Source organism: Myotis yumanensis, unplaced genomic scaffold (assembly GCF_028538775.1).
Source record: "Myotis yumanensis isolate MYYU_CA2020_CCGP unplaced genomic scaffold, mMyoYum1.0.hap1 SCAF_16, whole genome shotgun sequence".
NCBI lineage: Eukaryota > Metazoa > Chordata > Mammalia > Chiroptera > Vespertilionidae > Myotis > Myotis yumanensis.
The window spans coordinates 48916254-48935819 of record NW_027223767.1 but is presented as its reverse complement, the minus strand read 5'-3'; the positions used below and the strand labels follow the sequence as shown (position 1 = coordinate 48935819).

The 19566-nt window shown below is 61.6% G+C and overlaps 1 protein-coding gene across 1 annotated transcript in view; it reads left to right on the top strand.

Annotated features, from left to right (window-relative positions):
- Positions 1-19566, top strand: part of SDK2 (sidekick cell adhesion molecule 2) — a 207668-nt gene that overhangs the window by 174367 nt on the left and 13735 nt on the right. The window contains exons 35-43 of the mRNA XM_070393644.1: positions 1879-1980; positions 2101-2216; positions 4817-5003; positions 7407-7544; positions 10979-11140; positions 13545-13670; positions 16423-16587; positions 18106-18246; positions 18521-18659. Of these exons, the coding sequence (XP_070249745.1) occupies positions 1879-1980; positions 2101-2216; positions 4817-5003; positions 7407-7544; positions 10979-11140; positions 13545-13670; positions 16423-16587; positions 18106-18246; positions 18521-18659 (1276 nt within the window). The remainder of the gene's footprint in view (positions 1-1878; positions 1981-2100; positions 2217-4816; positions 5004-7406; positions 7545-10978; positions 11141-13544; positions 13671-16422; positions 16588-18105; positions 18247-18520; positions 18660-19566) is intronic.

Sequence of the window (19566 nt, the reverse complement as noted above, 5' to 3'; positions counted from 1 at the left end):
GCACGGCCTGCTCCCCACTCTCACTCCAGAAGGGATAATGTGCACCCAGAAAGGGAGATGGGGAGTCAGCCGCACCCCCGGCAGGGGCAGTGTCCCCAACCAGGATGTCAGAGCCCATTTCCTGCTTCTCTCCCAGCCACTGTCCAGGCATCTCACCCAGTTGCCCCAAACCCAGGGAAAACGCAGGGTTTCTTAGCCCAGAGTTCACGTCCAATAAGCCCCTTCCCTTAGGGCTGAGCCCCCTGTCAGGAGCTGGTGCTGGAAACTTTTAGCATCTGCCATGTGGAGCAGGAGTGACCCGTGACCCGGTGTGTCCAGGGCAGGCAGGGGAGTGACCCGTGACCCAGGACAGGCAGGGGAGTGACCCGTGACCCAGGACAGGCAGGGAGTGACCCGTGACCCAGGACAGGCAGGGAGTGACCCGTGACCTAGGACAGGCAGGGAGTGACCCGTGACCCAGGACAGGCAGGGAGTGACCCGTGACCCAGGACAGGCAGGGAGTGACCTGTGACCCAGGACAGGCAGGGGAGTGACCTATGACCCAGGACAGGCAGGGGAGTGACCCGTGACCCAGGAAGGCAGGGGAGTGACCCGTGACCCAGGACAGGCAGGGGAGTGACCTGTGACCCAGGACAGGCAGGGAATGACCTATGACCCAGGAAGGCAGGGGAGTGACCTGTGACCCAGGACAGGCAGGGAATGACCTATGACCCAGGAAGGCAGGGGAGTGACCTGTGACCCAGGACAGGCAGGGGAGTGACCCGTGACCCAGGACAGGCAGGGGAGTGACCCGTGACCCAGGACAGGCAGGGAGTGACCCATGACCCAGGGCAGGCAGGGGAGTGACCTGTGACCCAGGACAGGCAGGGAGTGACCTGTGACCCAGGAAGGCAGGGGAGTGACCTGTGACCCAGGAAGGCAGGGGAGTGACCTGTGACCCAGGACAGGCAGGGAGTGACCTACGACCCAGGACAGGCAAGGGAGTGACCTGTGACCCAGGACAGGCAAGGGAGTGACCTGTGACCCAGGACAGGCAGGGGAGTGACCCGTGACCCAGGACAGGCAGGGAGTGACCCATGACCCAGGGCAGGCAGGGGAGTGACCTGTGACCCAGGACAGGCAGGGAGTGACCTACGACCCAGGACAGGCAGGGGAGTGACCTGTGACCCAGGAAGGCAGGGGAGTGACCTGTGACCCAGGAAGGCAGGGGAGTGACCTGTGACCCAGGACAGGCAGGGAGTGACCTACGACCCAGGACAGGCAAGGGAGTGACCTGTGACCCAGGACAGGCAAGGGAGTGACCTGTGACCCAGGACAGGCAGGGGAGTGACCCGTGACCCAGGACAGGCAGGGGAGTGACCTGTGACCCAGGACAGGCAGGGGAGTGACCCGTGACCCAGGACAGGCAGGGAGTGACCCGTGACCCTGGACAGGCAGGGGAGTGACCCGTGACCCAGGACAGGCAGGGGAGTGACCCGTGACCCAGGAAGGCAGGGGAGTGACCTGTGACCCAGGACAGGCAGGGAGTGACCCGTGACCCAGGAAGGCAGGGGAGTGACCTGTGACCCAGGACAGGCAGGGAGTGACCTGTGACCCGGTGTGCCCGGGGCAGCCTTGGTTCTCACCAGTGTCTCGACACAACCATGACCAGTGCCCCTTTCAGTCTCAACCGTGTGCCCTAGGGTCCCCCTGGGCCAGGAAGCCAGCCAGCATCCCCTGGGTCCAGGTCCCAGGCCTCCTCTTACCTGCTCTTTCCTGAGTCTCCACTCAGGGACTAGCATCACCGGGTGCACCATCCAGCCTCCCCCCACAGCCCCCCCCTCCATGGCTCTGTCCCCTGCAGGACCGTGACCTCTGTGTGTCTCTCGCCCACCACAGACCTGAACAAGCACCGGCGCTACGAGATCCGCATGACCGTGTACAACGCCGTGGGCGAGGGGCCCCTGAGTGCCCCGCAGGAGGTCTTCGTGGGGGAGGCAGGTGAGTGCCGCTGCCCCAGGGCCCCAGCCCGCCTTTCCCGCCCCCACGAGGCCCAGCCCGCCTCCTTCTCCTCCCTGGAGGCACCGGCTGCGCACACTCACCTCCCCTCATGCCCTCCAGTGCCCACGATGGCGCCCCGCAACGTGGCCGTCCACGGCCCCACGGCCACACAGCTGGACGTGACGTGGGAGCCTCCCCCGCTGGAGAGCCAGAACGGAGACATCCAGGGCTACAAGGTACGGGCGCTCCAAAGGCCAGGCTGGGGGTTGGGGGTCACCCACAGTCGGTGGCGGAAGAGGCCCCCAGGTCTACACCTGCTGTTGGTACACAGCCCACAGGATTATGGTGCAACTGGGACAAAAGTACCCCCACCTGTGCCACGTCCTGGGACACAGGAACTCGGGCCTCGCCCTCCCAGCCCCCCAGCGCCAACATCAGATCCATGCAAAGCGGCTATTTGGCCAACCCTCATTGCATTGATGCTTGATTGGCTGGCCACTGTCTAAATCTCTATTTAAAAGCTATTTCTAAGTGTGTACTGATGTCACCCGTTAGGGCAGGGGTCCGTGAGTCCCCACAAGCCTCGGAGCCCTTGAGGACTCCTTCATCCTCTTGAAAGCCCTGGGAAGCTGGTAGATGATCCATGTGTGTGCCCATTGTATAGATGGGGAAACTGAGGCCCAGTTCCGGGGACCCGGCCAGGTCACAAAAACAGCAGGTGGCAGAGAATCAGACCCCAGGTGTGCTGGCCGCCACTCCACCAGGGGCGGAGAGGAAGCGCTGAGCACACAGCCACCAGAGGAGCTGGAGCCGTTAGGACACAGCCCTGGGCCATGACTGGAGCCTGCCTCCCGTTCCCGTGTCCAGAGAATGGCCCAGGCAATGGCAGGTGTGGCGTGTGAGGGCCACAAGGGGCCCCGTGGTCACCTGGCTCAGCCATCACTGCGCAGGCAGATAACCGAGTCTCCGAAAAGGCACAGGGCTCACCCCATCACAGGGCTGGTTAGTGCCTGGAGGCCCTGGTTTAAGACAGAATCCGGAGTAGGCGTCTCTTTCCATCTGGGGCGAAGGAGGCGGGAGAGAGGAGGAAAGACATCTTGCCAAGGAAGTGCTAAGGACGGATGACACCCCTGGAGTCCTTGCCGGGGAGTGCCAGCTGGGAACACTCAATATCGCGTCCCGAGCATATGCCTCCCAGGGAGGAGGAAGGAGCCGGGCGGAGCCTGCGAAGTGAGGCAGCCACCAGGCGGTCGAGGTGTGGAAGTCTCCGGTTAATGTGCACACCCAGGAAGCGTGTGGGTGCGCAGACTCCGTATGCCCCCCCTCCCCGCCCCCCGCAGACATCTGCGCGCTCGGGGAAACCTCGTAGACACGGATGTTAACCGGGGAAATGGGATTTCCACCTCCCAGACCTGGATGAGCAGCCACATCCATTGCCCTGAACCGTGTGCCGGGGTCACACGCTGGTGAGCACAGCTGAGACAGACTCCGTCAGGGTCGGGCCGAGCGGTGCCGTGTGCACAGGCAGGCCCGTCCCTGCAGCTGCTGTCCTTCAGTGACGCGTGCTTACTGAGCAGTTCCTTTGTGCCCAGCCGTGTTCTCGGTCAACGTGAAGGTAAACCGTAGGGGAAGGAGACGGGCGACGTTCAAAACAAGTGGCAGCTCCAGGTGGCGGTCAGTGAAGCAGGTTAAGGGGAGAGAGGCCGAGGGGAGGTGTGAAAGTGTGAGGAGGTTTGTTAGGCAGGGACTTAGCGGGAAGCTGACACTTGAGGAAAAACGAAGGATAGCAGGGCATGAATCACATGGACCTGGAAGAGGAGCATTCCAGAAAGAGAACAGAGAAGAGCAAGGGTCCTGGGGTCAGAGGCTGCTTGGCGTGTGGGCCAGCAAGCAGTCCTGTGTGTCTCAGAGTGCGTGGGGAGCGGCATGATGGGACGTGGGCCTGGGCAGTGACCACAGCCGCACAGCCCTCACTCTGAATGAGGTGACAGGCAGGGAAGGTTTGGGGCCAAAGGAGGGGCGTGTGAGACCCCGTGGCGGCTGAGCTAAGATGGGGCGGTAGCGTGGCGGCAAGGTTTGCTCTCCGGTTCCAGGTGTGAAGGGTAGAGCCGGGAAAACGTGCTGACGCAGTGAATGTGGGGTGTGAAGTCAGGGGGAGCGACAAGCGCTAGCAAGCAATTGGATGATGGAGCTTCCAACTCCGGCGCAGGCATTCATACACGCCAGGCGGGATGCTTTTGTGAGCTCTTGCCCACTTCGATTAGCTTCCTCCAGGCAAGCAGAGAAATTAGGCCCGGAGCCTCCGAAACCGCTTCTGCCAGCAGGTGGCGACAAAGGCCCACTAATCCTCCACTCAGCGGCGTTGGGAGCTCTCGGACGCCTCACCAGCAGTCACAGCCTTAGTAAATGGTGCACTGAGGGTCATGCAGCTCCAGGCCTGGCGTTGCAAACTGCAGGGTGCCCGTGGGACCTGTCAACACACCCTGCATCCTACCCAGCAGCCAGGTGATACGACCCCCTGGTCCTTGCGCCCCATTCTTGGTTGGGGTGCACCCTCCGCTGCGCTTACCTTCCGTTGCAGGTCCTGCCAGCACCACCATAAACACACAGCAGGCCTGTGCCCTCGTGGGGTTCCCAGACAAGCAGAAACTGTAGCGTTAGAAAAGGAAGGTTCTGGAAGGGTTGCTACGCTCTTAAATGCCTCCACACTATTTCCTGGGTCACTCACACCTCCCATCCAGGTGTGTGGATGGCTCGAGTGCAGGTGTCCTGAGACCCGGGTGTCTCGGAGACACTGTTGTCCATCCCCCGCCCGCCCCATCGTCTGTGTCCGCAGATTTATTTCTGGGAGGCCCAGCGGCAGAACCTCACCGAGCGGGTGAAGACGCTCTTCCTGGCTGAGAACGGCGTGAAGCTCAAGAACCTGACCGGCTACACCACCTACATGGTCAGCGTGGCGGCCTTCAACGCCGCGGGGGAAGGGCCTCGGAGCACCCCCACCCGGGGCCAGACCCAGCAAGCAGGTGGGGAGACCGCCAAGGGGGAGGAGGAGTCGCCCTGGGGGGTGGAGGAGGGACCTTCTGGCCCTGGCCGCTGGGCTCATGAGGAGTGGAGGCAGCCACCTGATGCCACCCCCCGAGACATCTGGGCTGGGTATCCAGGCCCCTGGGATGCCCTCCACAGCCCCCAAAGAGAGGCCAACATGGGATGCTCAGAAGAGTAGTTTTCTCCATACAGCTTTGGGGAGAGCCCCCAGACCACCCCAATCCAGGCCCAGCCAGCCCACTTCTACCTGCCTGTTCCCACCTACCCGTGCCAGGTGCTGGGACCACAGCACCACCCACTCCCCACCCCGCGGACGGAGACAGATCACACACCGCACAGAAGTGCATTAACCTCTGGTGGCTGTGCCGGGACGGAGGACAGAGGCGGGGGACGGACAGGTGGCTGTGGGCAGGTTTGCCTGCAGAGGCGTCCCTGAGGGGTGACATCTGAGCTGACAGGAGGGAGAAGAGGCTGTGGGAGGTGCCGGAGGAGGAGGGTTCCGGCCAGAGGGGAGAGCAGGTGCTGAGGTCTGGAGGCTGGAGGGGATCAGAGGGACCGAGAGGAAGCCAGGTGGCTGGCGAGAACACGGGGCTCTGTCCTGGAGGGTCCGGCGGCCGGGGGAGGAAGTCGGGATGATCTGAGTGTGACGAAAGCCGCTGGCAGGTTTAAGCGGCTGGGCAACAGGATCTGGTTTGTGTTTTTATTTTTTTGTGTATGTGTATTTGTATTGATTTCAGAGAGGAAGGGAAAGGGAGAGATAGAGAGAAAAACATCAGTGATGAGAGGGAATCATTGATTGGCTGCCTCCTGCATGCCCCACACTGGTGATTGAGTTGCAACCTGGGCATGTGCCCTGACTGGGAATCGAACCGTGACTTCCTGGTTCATAGGTTGACGCTCAACCACTGAGCCACGCAGGCCGGGATAGATAGTGTTTTTGAAAGATGGCTCTGACCTCTGTTCAAAAGACAGACTGCTGTGGGGAGAGGATGGAGGCAGGGAGGCCGGGGGGAGGACGAGGTAGGCGTCCTGCTGCCACGGGGGCGGATCCAGCCCTCTGCGCACACTGTCCACAGTCACTTCTCAGGCGGATTGCACCTGAGCCTTCGGAAGCCCTGGGGATGGGCAGGGCAGGGGTGCCCCTACCCGTGGTGAACGAGGGTGGCCTGGACGTGATGCCTCCCAGTGTCCCCCCGCCAGATGAGGGGCATTAGAGGCTGGAGACGAGGTATCTGAGCTGGTCCCGAGCCGTCGCCAGGCCCCCTCCTTGGCCTGTCACGGAGTTCTGCCCTTGCGGGTTTGCACCCCCGCCTTTCGTCCTGACCTCCCTGAGTGTCTTTCCCGACCTGCTGCCTCCCGTTCTGTAAGTGGCCTTTTCTCTTCTTTGGGGACGAGCCTGGCTCCAGGAAAACCCTGTCCCTCCTCCGCTCTGAGAATCTGTGTGTCTGTCCGCCCGCCTGTCCTGACCATTCTCTGTCGGTGTCGTCAGCCGGGTGTGAGCCCGGGAGCCTGGAAGCCTGTGTCACGGACACAGCAGGACACCGTGTTCTGTCCCACGTCCCTCCAGCCGAGCGGAGGCCGGAAGGGCCCCCTGAGCTCGCCTGCCTCCTTCAAAGGCTGCTCGCTGGCGCGGCCTGTCCCGGGCTGGACAGGGCTGGACGGAGCTGGGCGGAAGTGGGGTCGGGGTCAGCCCCGGCTCCGTGGGGGTGGCCCCGACAATAATAGCCGGGCCATCCCGCTGGAGCCAGCTCGGGATGCTACCCACGGAGGCTTCCTTCCCGTCTTCCCCGTCCGCCCCCGGAGCACCCACCCCCATGGTGTTGGGTTGCTCCCGGGCCCTCAGGCCAGAAAGGCGGCTCTTCCCAGGGGCTTGGCTGTCCCTGGCTCTGGCTGCGTGTGACAGCGTGGTCTCTGGGCGTCGAGCCCTGGCCCCGGAGACGAGAGAAACGGCAGCTCTGCCATCTATTCAGTGCCCACCTGATACTCTGAGGCCCAGGCACCCCCTGCCCTCTCTCCGGGAAGCTGAGAGAGATGCCCCCACAAAACCAGGACACGGCCTGGCCCCGCAGAGACCCCGGGGCAGGACCCAGGCTGGGCCTGGGCTCTGAGCCAGGGTTAGGGGCCCCGTAGCAGGAGGAATCCGAGTTCTCTAACTTTAGGCAAAGAATTCTTGGACTCTGAGGTTGGAAAGCAAGTGTTGAGATGCAGTGGAGAGGAGGGGGTCCCGTAACCCCTGGCGACCCCTCCTGCCCTGCCCTGTCCTGTCAGAGCCCTGCTCTCTTCTGCTTCCCGGGCCCCCACCCCTGCTGGCTCCTGGGAGCCGAATGGGGCTTTGAAAGTCGGGGGAGGAGGAAGAAAACCCTGTGCTGTCTCCCCCGCAGCCCCCAGTGCTCCCAGCTCAGTCAAGTTCAGCGAGCTGACCACCACCTCGGTGAACGTGTCCTGGGAGGCCCCGCAGTTCCCCAACGGCGTCCTGGAGGGCTACCGGCTGGTGTACGAGCCCTGCACCCCCGTGGATGGTGAGTGGGACCCCAGCGCGTGCCTTACACCCACCTTGAGGGGGCTCTCTCCCAGCCGGGGTCCCCTCGCCGTCACTGCAGTCCATGTGGCCAGCACCTCCCAGCTTCTAAATAGGAAACTGAGGCCAGGACAAGGGAAGGGGAATTCTGAGGTGAAACAAGTTGGGGGGGAGGCTGAGGAGCAGCCCAGGTATCCTAACTTCTTGTCCGAAAGTCGATGGCAGTCGGGGGGGTGGGGGGCCGGGGAGAAGGGACACCTGGGAGAGAGACAGCATCCCAAGCTGGACAGGTCTCTGTCAGCCCGTGAAGATGGCGGGGGGGGGGTGGGGGGTGGGGGGGGGGGAGGCGCGGTGCCTCATGGTCCTGGTCTAGGCATGCCCCCCAGAATTTAGGTCCAGCCTTTCTCTGGGTTCAGCTTTCTCTGCCTTCTGTGGAGTCAGGAGCCGCTTGGAGAATCTGATGAAAGACGAGAGCATCTCCCCAGAAGGATGCACAAGTTTGGGGGGCATTGCACCCCGCTCGCTCTGTGAGCCTCTGATCATGAACCCTGACCTCAGAGTTCTCCCTCTGACCATGGGCTGTCTTCAGAGCCTCTCTGTAGCCCCCGCCCCGCCCTCCAGGCCCTGGCTGGGACCCTGGCCCACTCCCGGGCCCCCCAGGTGGGTTAGCCCAGAATTACAGCTAGTGGCTTAGAGAGGCGGGAAGGAGACTGGGCTCCCAGCAGCCTGCGTCCAGTTCCAGAGCTCAGCAAGACCTTGGGGATGTGGCTGGCCTACCAGCTGGCACCCTGGTGGCCAGAGGTGACCACCTTGGGCTTACCCCTCCCTCTCCCCGCTCCCCAACAACTGAACCTGGCCAGCAGTTCTGGGTCAGCCGGGGAACAATGGCCCTCAGTCTTCGCCGCCACTACCTGCGTGCCAGCAGCCTCCTGTCTGCAGAGTGGCACTGTGTGCTGGGCCAGCAGGGGAACCGGCCCCGGGAGACCTGGTCAGGTGCAGGCCCGGGAAAGGGGCCATCTCTCCCAAGGGCGGGAAGGAGAGGACAGAGGTCACGGGGAGGGGACGCAGGGGGACGCGACAGACGCGCGCTCGTCACGGTGGCCTCCACCCGGCCTGCCCTTGGAGAGGCGTGAGAGCTTTGCCTTTGGTCCCTCTGTCCAGCAGAGTCTGGACCCCACATCCCCACGCCCTCCCATATTCCCGTCTGCCCCGTGATGGCCCAGCTGATAGGATCCTGCAGCCCTGCGTGCGGCTAGGCGACACCCAGTCTGGCCAGCGCGGCGTCTGCACCCCTGGTGGGTGCCTCAGCCCTGGGCTCAGGTCAGCAGGCCGCCTGAGCACCCAGGACCCCCTTTCCTCAGGGAAAACCCAGGTCCATGCCGATGAGGGGTTTGCTCAGAAATGCCAAGGAGCAGGTACCCAGAGCTGCTGCTCCGGTCCTGGGCGTGTCCCCACGTCGCCCCCAGATCTCCTCATTCCTGCAGGAAGCACCGCTTGAGCGCCCCCCTTCTGTCACTCAGCACTTTATTTATTCAATGCGTAGATCGGGCACCTACCACGTGGCGGGTGCTCTGCCGGTTTTTTTAGCCTCATAACATCCAGCCTTAGATGCGACGGATGCCCTCACTCAGCGGAAGGACACACGGACGCTAGGGGACATGCACAAGGCCCCTGGGGCCAGTGCTGGGGTCTGAGCGCAGCCCACAGGCTGCGGAGCCAGTCTCCCAGCAGTGACCGTGTGCTCAGTGGCCATGGGAGCTGAAAGCCAGTCCTGGCTCTCAGAGGGGACAGCGGCCTCCTGACGGGGTGCTGGTCAGTGGGGTTGCCTGGAGGACATGGGTGTTTAACCTTTGCCAGCTCAACTGGCGGGGGCGGGGGGTGGTTTGGATCTGTGAAACACAGAGCGCCAACTCTCACCTCCTGAAAACCATCCAGGCCTCCCCTCTAATTGCCACAGTTTGGGGTGCAGTGACAGGGGGACCCTGGTGTGAGCTCCCAGCTCTCTCTGTCATTAGAAGCCCAAGCTATGCTGAACTTGTCCTGGCTGTCGGGGCTCCGGTTGTCCTGGCTGTAGGGGCTCAGGTTGTCCTGGCTGTCGGGGCTCAGGTTGTCCTGGCTGTAGGGGCTCAGGTTGTCCTGGCTGTAGAGGCTCAGGTTGTCCTGGCTGTAGGGGCTCAAGTTGTCCTGGCTGTAGGGGCTCAGGTTGTCCTGGCTGTAGGGGCTCAAGTTGTCCTGGCTGTAGAGGCTCAGGTTGTCCTGGCTGTAGGGGCTCCGGTTGTCCTGGCTGTAGGGGCTCCGGTTGTCCTGGCTGTAGGGACTCAGGTTGTCCTGGCTGTAGAGGCTCAGGTTGTCCTGGCTGTCGGGGCTCCGGTTGTCCTGGCTGTAGGGGCTCAGGTTGTCCTGGCTGTAGGGGCTCCGGTTGTCCTGGCTGTAGGGGCTCCGGTTGTCCTGGCTGTCGGGGCTCAGGTTGTCCTGGCTGTAGGGGCTCTGGTTGTCCTGGCTGTCGGGGCTCAGGTTGTCCTGGCTGTCGGGGCTCAGGCTGTCCTGGCTGTGGGGGATCAGGTTGTCCTGGCTGTAGGGGCTCAGATTGTCCTGGCTGTAGGGGCTCAAGTTGTCCTGGCTGTAGGGGCTCCGGTTGTCCTGGCTGTAGGGGCTCAGGTTGTCCTGGCTGTCGGGGCTCAGGTTGTCCTGGCTGTAGGGATCCAGGTTGTCCTGGCTGTCGGGGCTCAGGTTGTCCTGGCTGTCGGGGCTCAGGCTGTCCTGGCTGTGGGGGATCAGGTTGTCCTGGCTGTAGGGGCTCAGGTTGTCCTCAGCTGGCTGCAGGTGTGTTCCCTCCAACTCTGGGCTACGCTGTCTTTACAGAAGCACTTCCTGAAAGATGGAGTTGGAGTTCGACAGGATGTGACGAGGGGAACAAAAATGGGCTATAAAATGTATTGGGCACAATTATTAAGTTAAGCGGATGGTGCATTGCTTTTCCCTCCAGATGGAAAAGGACCTGTGGTCATTTCGGAGGCAGACAGTATGTAGCCTTTCTGAAGCCTGTTTGCCGTGGGGCCCTTTCTCCTAGGCCAGTGGTCGGCAAACTCATTAGTCAACAGAGCCAAATATCAACAGTACAACGATTGAAATTTCTTTTGAGAGCCAAATATTTTAAACTTAAATTATTTAGGTAGGTACATTGTTATTAACTTAATTAGGGTACTCCTAAGGCTTAGGAAGAGCCACACTCAAGGGTCCAAAGAGCCGCATGTGGCTTGTGAGCCGCAGTTTGCTGCCCACGATCTAGGCACAGCCTGGAGGACTGTGGCCTGAGAATCAGTCTGGGAGACACTGCTGTGTGGGCGAGGGTGCCAGCCTGGCCTCGTGTCCACTGCCCCCGCCCCCAGGCCCCTGCCGACCCCACAGTGCCCACATCCTCTGCTTTCCCCCCAGGAGTCAGCAAGATTGTGACGGTGGACGTGAAGGGGAACAGCCCCCTGTGGCTGAAGGTGAAGGACCTGGCGGAGGGCATGACCTACCGGTTCCGCATCAGAGCCAAGACCTTCACCTACGGGCCCGAGATCGAGGCCAACGTCACCACGGGCCCGGGCGAAGGTAGGGGAGCATCGGCGGGCCGGGGACCTGCCGCCCTCCACACACGGCATTCAGCCCCCCACGTGAGAAGGGGTGTCCAGATACCGGGAAGAGCAAGATGGGGTCCCCGGAGGAGCTCCCGGGCCAGGGGACAGCAGACACAGGCAGACACACCGCACCTCAAGAGCACAGCGTGGGCCTGTGCAGTGCGTTGATGGAGGTGAGGGAGAAGGTGGCTGGGCTGTCAGGGTCACCCATGATATCAGAAGTGTCTCAGGGTGCCACTGAGGTCAGAACCCCTGGGGTTCTTTTTATAAGTGCAGGTTCCTGGGCCCCAGGAAATCGGAATCTCTGAGCATCTGCTTGGGAATGTGCATTTGAACAAGACCGAGGGGGTCTCTTCAGGTCGTCCTTGGGCTGGGGGGTGTTTGGGGCTTAGCTCTCCAAAGGCCCTGTCACCCCTGCAGAATGTCCCCTCCTGAACACAAAAGCCACCTGCCTCCCTGGCCACTCTCTTCCCTCCCTTCCTGAGAGAACACAGCCCATCCCACACTTTTCCTGAAATCCCTCCCCTCCCCTCCTCCCTGCCCCACGGACCAGGCCTCCTTGCACCAGCGCCTGGCTTAGCCGGGCCTCTGGAAGGTGAGCTGGGCCCCGAGGGGCCGCCTTGCCCGCCGCTCACCTGCACGATGGGTTTGCCCTCCCAGCTGTTTCAGGCCGCCCTTCACTTTCTCTTTCTGGGCACCTTCCCTTCCTGCCCCTGGCTCTGCAGAGAAGCTGTGTGGCTCAGGCTCCATGGGAACAAGGCCGCAGAGCTGCAGGGAGAGCTGCCTGGAGCCACCGGCCCCCCTCTGCCCTGCCCTGCCCTTGCCCCTCCCTGTGGGCCTCTCACCTGAGCCCGCTTTCCTGGGAAACAAAAGCAGGAAGAGAGCTGTCAGCCGAGCAGTGGCATGGGGACAGGAGATGCCCATCTGGACAGACTGTTCTAACCTGAGTCCTGGGTGCAGGCCAGGCAGGCCAGGGGACAGGAAGGTGGGGGGGGGGGGGGGGGGGGGCGGTAAGGAAGAGCCGAGCTGCCCACTGCAGGTGTGAGTGAAGAGGGTCTGCAGGGAGGAAAAGCAGCTCCCATGCGCCTCCCTCCCCTCCCCCCAAGCCAGGCAGTGGTCCAGGAGACGACTGACAGCTCCGTCTCTCAGCCCTGAGCGAGAACTCAGGGTCCTAAAAGCCTCGCCCCACCCTTCACACCTCCCTGGGGCTGTCCCACTGCGGGCAGGACACACATGAGGGAAGGAAGGAAGGAAGGAAATGCAGTCCTCAAGGTCGTGGGTGGGGACTGGGGGCGGGCGGGCATTGGGCTGCCCAGCTCTGTCACTGAGTCCCTGGCCTCCGGTCCGGCCCGCCAGCTCCTGGGCCCAGGGATCTTCCATCCGAAGCTGGACTCGCGGCCCCTTTCCCAGAGGCGTCCACCAGGGCCACCCGTACTCGCTCAGCAGCCAGTCACCCATCACTGGCTCCCTGTGCTCCTCCCTCCCCACCAGCACATGGGAAGCACCTACTGTGTGCCCGGCTCTGAGCAGGCAGGGCTACACGTCAAATGAGTGACAGCACTCAGGGTCGGGGCCCAGGGGGACAGTGGGGGCCAGAGGACAGGCACTGGCCTGTGCTGCAGGACACCCCAGACAGAAGGGGCCCGGGACCTGGGGCAGATAAAACCGGCTCCCTCCTCTTACTACCGAGTGAGCTGCCTGCTGCTCCGGCTCCCGGGCTGGCTGCTACCTGACCGCCTGCCTCGCCAGGAGAACTGGCCCTGGAGCCCGGCTTTCCTCCCTCTCCAAGCAGCAGGGTCCAGGTCCTCCCGCGGCCCAGCCTCCTCTCCGCCTGCCTTACAGCCAGTGCGGCTGCGCTGGAGGATTTCAGACAGGCAGTGGGGGGGACAGTGCCCTCATAGGCCAGGAGGGGAGATGTCAGGGGCCCACTCAGCCCCCCAAAAGCAACCTCCCCCTATCATGGGCCTGCTCTGCCATTGTCCTACCCACCTCCACTGCCCCATGACACATCCCTTCAGGCCTTGCATTCCAAAAGGCCTGTACAGGTGGGGAACTGAGGCACCGGAGGGCTATGTGAACTGATCAGCCACCCATCTAATGGTTCTGGGTTGGACTAAGCACCCGGGTCTCCTGAATCTGCTCCAGGGACCTTTCTGACATCACCCCAAGGTCCCTCTCCTGCCCTGAAACTTGGAATTGGGGGGAAAGAGGGAGTAAGACACAGAGAAGAATCATCAGGTCAAGCCTTAGACACACTCCCCCAGCCTCATCCTGCAGGGTTTCCCGGGACTCGGCCAGCCCCTCCAGCTGGGGCACCGGGAGGCAGGCAGGGTGCCCGTCGGTGCCCCGCATCCCTGGCCCACGTGTGCCGTTTGCAGGTGCCCCGGGACCGCCTGGAGTGCCCATCATCGTGCGGTACAGCTCCGCCATCGCCATCCACTGGTCCAGTGGAGACCCCGGCAAAGGGCCCGTCACCCGCTACGTCATAGAGGCCAGGCCGTCAGGTACGCCCGCCCTGGCTGAGCCGCTGTCCCCGTGGAGCCACGTCTCACTTCCTGCCTCCTTCCCGAGTCCCTCCACCTGGTGCGCTCCTGTCATCGGCACCTGCGATGGCGCGGGTGCTTCTCCAGGCGAAGCTATAGGTGGCTGTGGGAGTGGGGAGCAGGGAGGGGCACCCTTAGTTAAGGATCACCCCAGAAGTCCCCAGAGAGCAGCACCTAGCGCCCGGTGAGGAACCACTCAGGTGGAGGGTCATTCAAGAAGCCAGGGGAGCCCTAGCCGATTGTCTCAGTGAATAGAGCGTCAGCCTGCGGAACAAAGGGTCCTGGGTTCGATTCCGGACAAGGTCACGTACTGCAGTCGCAGGCCCCTCCCCAGGCTGGGCCGTGGTCCGGGCTCGTGTTTCTCTCACATCGATGTTTCTCTCTGTCTTTCCCTCTCTCTTCCACTCTCTCTAAAAATCAATGGGAAAATATCCTCGGGTGAGGATTTAAGAAAAAGAACCCAGAGGAGAAAAGAGTTGAGCTCACAGAGGTTAAACACCCATGTCCTCCAGGCAGCCCCACTGACCAGCGCCCCCTAAGGAGGCCGGCTGTCCCCCCGAGACCCAGCTGCCTCTTTAAGGCCCGTCTCCGCCCTCAGGACTGGCTTGGCAGCTCCTGTAATCGCACCAACCTGTCCTGTCAAGCCTGAAATCGAATCACAAGAACTTCCCAAGCCATCGGCAGATGAGCGGCCGATGAGCCGCTGCAGGGGCTGCTCTGCACACTCCCGTTTCACAGTCGCCGCGACACCTGCGCCTCCCGGCTCCCCTTACCCGCGGAGCCACTGCCAGCTCCCCTGTTGCTAGGCTTCCCAGTTCATCAGAGATGCCAGAGTCGGCAGAGCCGGAGGCTTGTTCCTGGTCTTCCGTGGACCCATGATTAGGCCACTGAAGCTGAGACACTAAACGCAGTCTCTGCTGCTCCTGCAGGAGCAGCAAGTGGCAGTCACAATGGGAAGTAGCCGGGCATGGCAGGAGGTGACATTTCTAAGGGGGCATCAGAGCATCCCGGGGACATGTTAACTCCTTGGGGCAGGCAAGCCCTGGTCATCTCAATACAAGTAGTTCATTTCAGGGGTTCCAGGAGGCAGCTACCACCCCGTCTTTGCCCTAATCTTAGGCGCATGAGTACAGTCACCAATAGCTAACACATACCGCAGCTCAGAGCCAGCCTGTAGCCGGAAGGTGTGCGTACGGCTGGCTCTCTCCCCACTCCAGATGGTCCCGCCCGGCCCTCCAGTGCCCGCTGCTGAGTTGGCCTGGAGACGGCCGTGTGCTTCTCCCAACCAGGGCCCGAGCCTGATTTTTCCACCCGAGCTGGCCGGCCAGGGTGCCAGGCTGTGGAATGTTGGCTCCAGAATAGACTCCGGCCTGTTGATTTTCCACTGTTTCTTGGGAGGCCTGGCGTGGGGCCTGGTGTTCCGGGTTGGGGGGGCGTGAGTTGGTCCACACGGGTGGGATCAAGGACTAGGGTGAGAGGAGGGACCGAGCCAGGATCCCCGGAAGGATCAGGACTCAGAGCCGTGGCGGAAGGCTGGTGCTGGGGACGGCAGGCTGTGGGAAAGGGTGAAGAGCCACTGCCTTAATCGTGGGCTAATAGTTAAGACGGAAGGTGGGGGTTGGGGGTCTGAGAGGGAAGTCAAGAGCTCAAAAGTTGGAGACAACATGGGTGGAGTACAGAAGGGGATCCCTTCCGCCCTCTCTGGTCCCTGCTACTCCTCTGACCCCTGCTCCTCAGCATGGAGGGACCTAAGGATGGTCCCATCCAATCCAGGCAACTTGACCAAACCCTCACGGTCACCCCAATCCCTTCTGCAGCTGTTCAAACACAGTCCTCTTCTTGTCTGATGCCACTACTGTGTGTGCTTTGAAAAGGGATGGGGACCAGGAACCTGGGGGTCTGATTAAGTACAGGAGGGGGCACCAGATGATGACATCTGAGGCAGCCAAATGTTGAGGAGCACTTTGCAATGCAATGGAAAAAGTATATGCAGGCCCAGTCAGCATGAACCAGGACATCACTGTTTATTCCCAGTCAAGGGCACATGCCCGGGTTGTGGGCTGGATCCCCAGTGCAGGACATGTAGGAGGCAGCCGATCAATTCTCTCTCATCCTTGATGTTTCTATATCTCTCTCCCTCTCCCTTCCTCTCTGAAATCAATAAGAATATATTTTTTTAAAAGAGTAATATGCAGAATTCTGCCTATAAGGGCTGAAAAGGCTCATCTCTTTGTCTAGATCAGCGATGGCGAACCTTTTGAGCTCGGCGTGTCAGCATTTTGAAAAACCCTAACTTAACTCTGGTGCCGTGTCACATATAGAAATTTTTTGATCTTTGCAACCATAGTAAAACAAAGACTTATATTTTTGATATTTATTTTATATATTTAAATGCCATTTAACAAAGAAAAATCAACCAAAAAAATGAGTTCGCGTGTCACCCCTGACACGTGTGTCATAGGTTCGCCATCACTGGTCTAGATGGTGATATCAGGTTGCTTGTTGCAATCTGTTCTGCATGTTATACATGTTTAATGTTTTATAGAATCTTAACAAACAGACTAAAAGTATCTGTCACCTCCTGAGGACCTCCTGGGGGCCTCCCCCACACTGGGGAGTGGAGTTGACAGGTGACCTGACAAGCCGCTCTCAGGGAGCGACAGGTAGGACGGGGCCTCCCCTCACGGGGGGCCTCCCTCCTGCGCTCTTGCAGACGAGGGGCTGTGGGACATCCTCATCAAAGACATCCCCAAGGAGGTGACCTCCTACACGTTCAGCATGGACATCCTGAAGCCAGGCGTGAGCTACGACTTCCGGGTCATTGCAGTCAACGACTACGGCTTCGGCACCCCCAGCAGCCCCTCCCAGTCGGTGCCAGGTACCAGCCTGTGGGTGAGGGGTGCAGGGGCTGGACAGTGGGGAAGGAAGGGAGGCAGCAGAGCCCTGGGAGCACTGGGGTGGGGCCCGAAATGCACTGTCCCCTCAGTGCCCCGAAGCAGCGAGCCCTGGGCCAGGGCCCAAGTCAGGGTTCAGCTTCGGAAGAAACTGGGGACGGACAGTGGCTCCTGTGGGTTCCTTTTCAAGGACTTCGAAGCCCTGGGCAGGGGGCCCAGCCGGCTTGTGGACGAATCAGTGGGCCCAACATGGGAGCTTCCTGAGCTCCTCAGCCAGGAGATTCAAGGGCACCAGGCCATAAACTGTGTGTCTCCATAGAAACCGAGCCCCAAACAGACAGTCAGCAGCCCACAGAGCACACACAGACAGGCCTGGACCACCTGACCAAGCAGGGCCCCGGTGGGGTGGCCTGCTATCCTCCCCTTCTCTCCCCGTTCTTCACGTCCGGCGTGTCTCAGCTCATAAGGGCCTCTATGACCAAAACCCATGACCCCAAAGCTAAGCGCTGACCACTTAATACCAAGGCCTCTTCCCCCAGGGCAGACATGTAACTCAGAGTTTCTACTCACCGGGGGAGTTTCCAACCCCCGCTGCCTCCCTCCTCCCACACACTCCCACCCTTGCCAGATTGACAGCACCGATCGTGGGAAATAAATAAATGCTTGAGGGCTGAAATAGGAGCCAGCCCCGCCTCGGGCAGCAGCGTGGATTAGACGGGCCGGGTACAGAAAGCAAGTACTGGGGGCTTCAAAGAAGGGGAGCCCTCCCTGGAGAGGCATTTGAAAGACCCACCCATGTCCTCTCCCAACCACCCTGCTTTCTGCTACCAGAAAAAGATTCCGTCCCAACTGACCCTGGGGACAGACCCTCCCGGGCCCACCACAGGCCAGACAAGCACCTTCCCAACGCACAGTTGGCTCTGCCTGTCCAGGCAGGCCGCGGGCGGCAATGGAAAGGTAAAAGGAGCCCGGCCGGCATGGCTCAGTGGTTAAGCTTCGACCAGGAGGTCATGGTTTGATTCCCGGTCGAGGCACATGCCTGGGTTGCAGGTTCAATCCCCAGTGTGAGGTGTGCAGGAGGCAGCCGATCAATGATTCTCTCTCATCATTGATATTTCTATCTCTCTCTCCCTCTCCCTTCCTCTCTGAAATCAATAAAAAAAACATATTTTTATATAAAAAAAGAAAAAATAGCAAACACACCATCCCTTCACTGCAGCCCGTGTCTCCAGCAGACATCACTAATCAATCCCGGCACTGTTTCCTCGTGAGTCCAGAAGCAACCTCAGCACTCGAAACAGCCTCCAGGGAGCCCAGCTGATCCGAGCTGGCACTTGAGATGATTGCCCCTCCCAACGTTGTCGTAGGCTTGACCTCCTTCAGAGGGCACAGGCCCCGCCTACCCATAGACTGAGAGCAGGAAGTAGGGACCCCGCTGCACGGGAGGTTTGGAGGCAAGAGGGGCCGAGCACCCTGGCCCTGACGCCCCACCCGTGTTCCAGCCCAGAAAACCAACCCGTTCTACGAGGAGTGGTGGTTCCTGGTGGTCGTCGCCCTGGTCGGCCTCATCTTCATCCTGCTCCTGGTCTTCGTGCTCATCATCCGGGGCCAGAGCAAGAAGTACGCCAAGAAGACGGACTCGGGTGAGCCAGCACCCAGGCTGCCGGCGGGGCTGGGCCTTCCCGTGTCCACCTCCCTTTCGCAGGGGCGGGTGGAGGTGTCTCTCCTGGAAGTGCATCTGCTCCCACAGGTGGGGCAGCCCGGGCTTCCTACCCAGTCTCGTCTCCTAGTCTGGTTTCAGCTCTAGCAAGAGACAGAGGGGGCAGCCGGCCAGGTGGGGAGAAGGGAGGCGGGGGAGGGGACGCTGCCCAGCGTGAAGGGATGGCGTGACCGAGCCATGCCAACCTGCCCCCCCAGGGAACAGTGGCAAGGCTGGTGCCCTGGGCCACGGCGAAATGATGAGCTTGGATGAGAGCAGTTTCCCTGCCCTGGAACTCAACAACCGGCGCCTCTCCGTCAAGAACTCCTTCTGCCGGAAGAACGGCCTGTACACCAGGTAGCGGCCCTCTGCGTGGGGGACGGGAGGACGGGGGTTGGAGGGCCAGCAGTGCCCGGCTGGGGAGGGCCGCAGAGCAGGCAGTGCCCACCCGGCCTCACCCTGTCCCAGAAATGGCTTTCCACCCCAGTGAGTGGAACGCTCAGCACAGGCAGGGGCCAGGGCCCACAGCCCGGACGAGGGCACGCTGGCGAGAAAGGAGGTGGGGACACAGGGTTTCCGCCAATCACAGCAGGAGGCCAATAACTCGCACAGTTTTGCAAACGGGCCGACTGCCATCTGAAGCCAGCCGTTCCTGGCACAGCCGAAGCCATGATACCCACTTGCCCCCAAGGGGAGACGGGCCCGGCCAAGGCTGGGCAGACCCACCTGAGTGAGAGGCCCCAGGAGCTCTCCACGATCGTGGACGCCCCACCTGCCCCCTCCCAGGAAAGGAAAGACACCCCGAGTGTAGCTACGTCTCCCCTGGTCCTCCCGATGCCCGCTGTCATTGCAGAACACTTTCTCCCACCCCCCGCCCCCCAAGTCCGCACTCTCAGCATCATCCCCCAAGGGCAGCATCTAAGAGCCCACCAGGAAGGACACGGTTGGTGGCACGCCAGCTCTCTCCCCTACATCTCTCCAACCCCAGGCCCTCCTACCAACTCCTGTGGCCGCGGGGCTGCCCATGGCCAAGGGCAGGGGCAGCTCACAAAACATCTCTGTCTGGTCCCGGAGGGAAGAGGCGACGTGTGTGTTCCTCAGGGGGGTGGGAGGGTAGGGGTGGCGGTGGGGGTCGGAGTTCTGGCCAACGAGGCCCACTCTCACCCTCTGAGAAAGCCAGCTTTCCAAAGAAAGGGACATTTGAGGCCTCGGTGGCAGGCCCAGCATGGCCACCACAGTCTCGCCAGGCTGTCTCCAGGGCCCT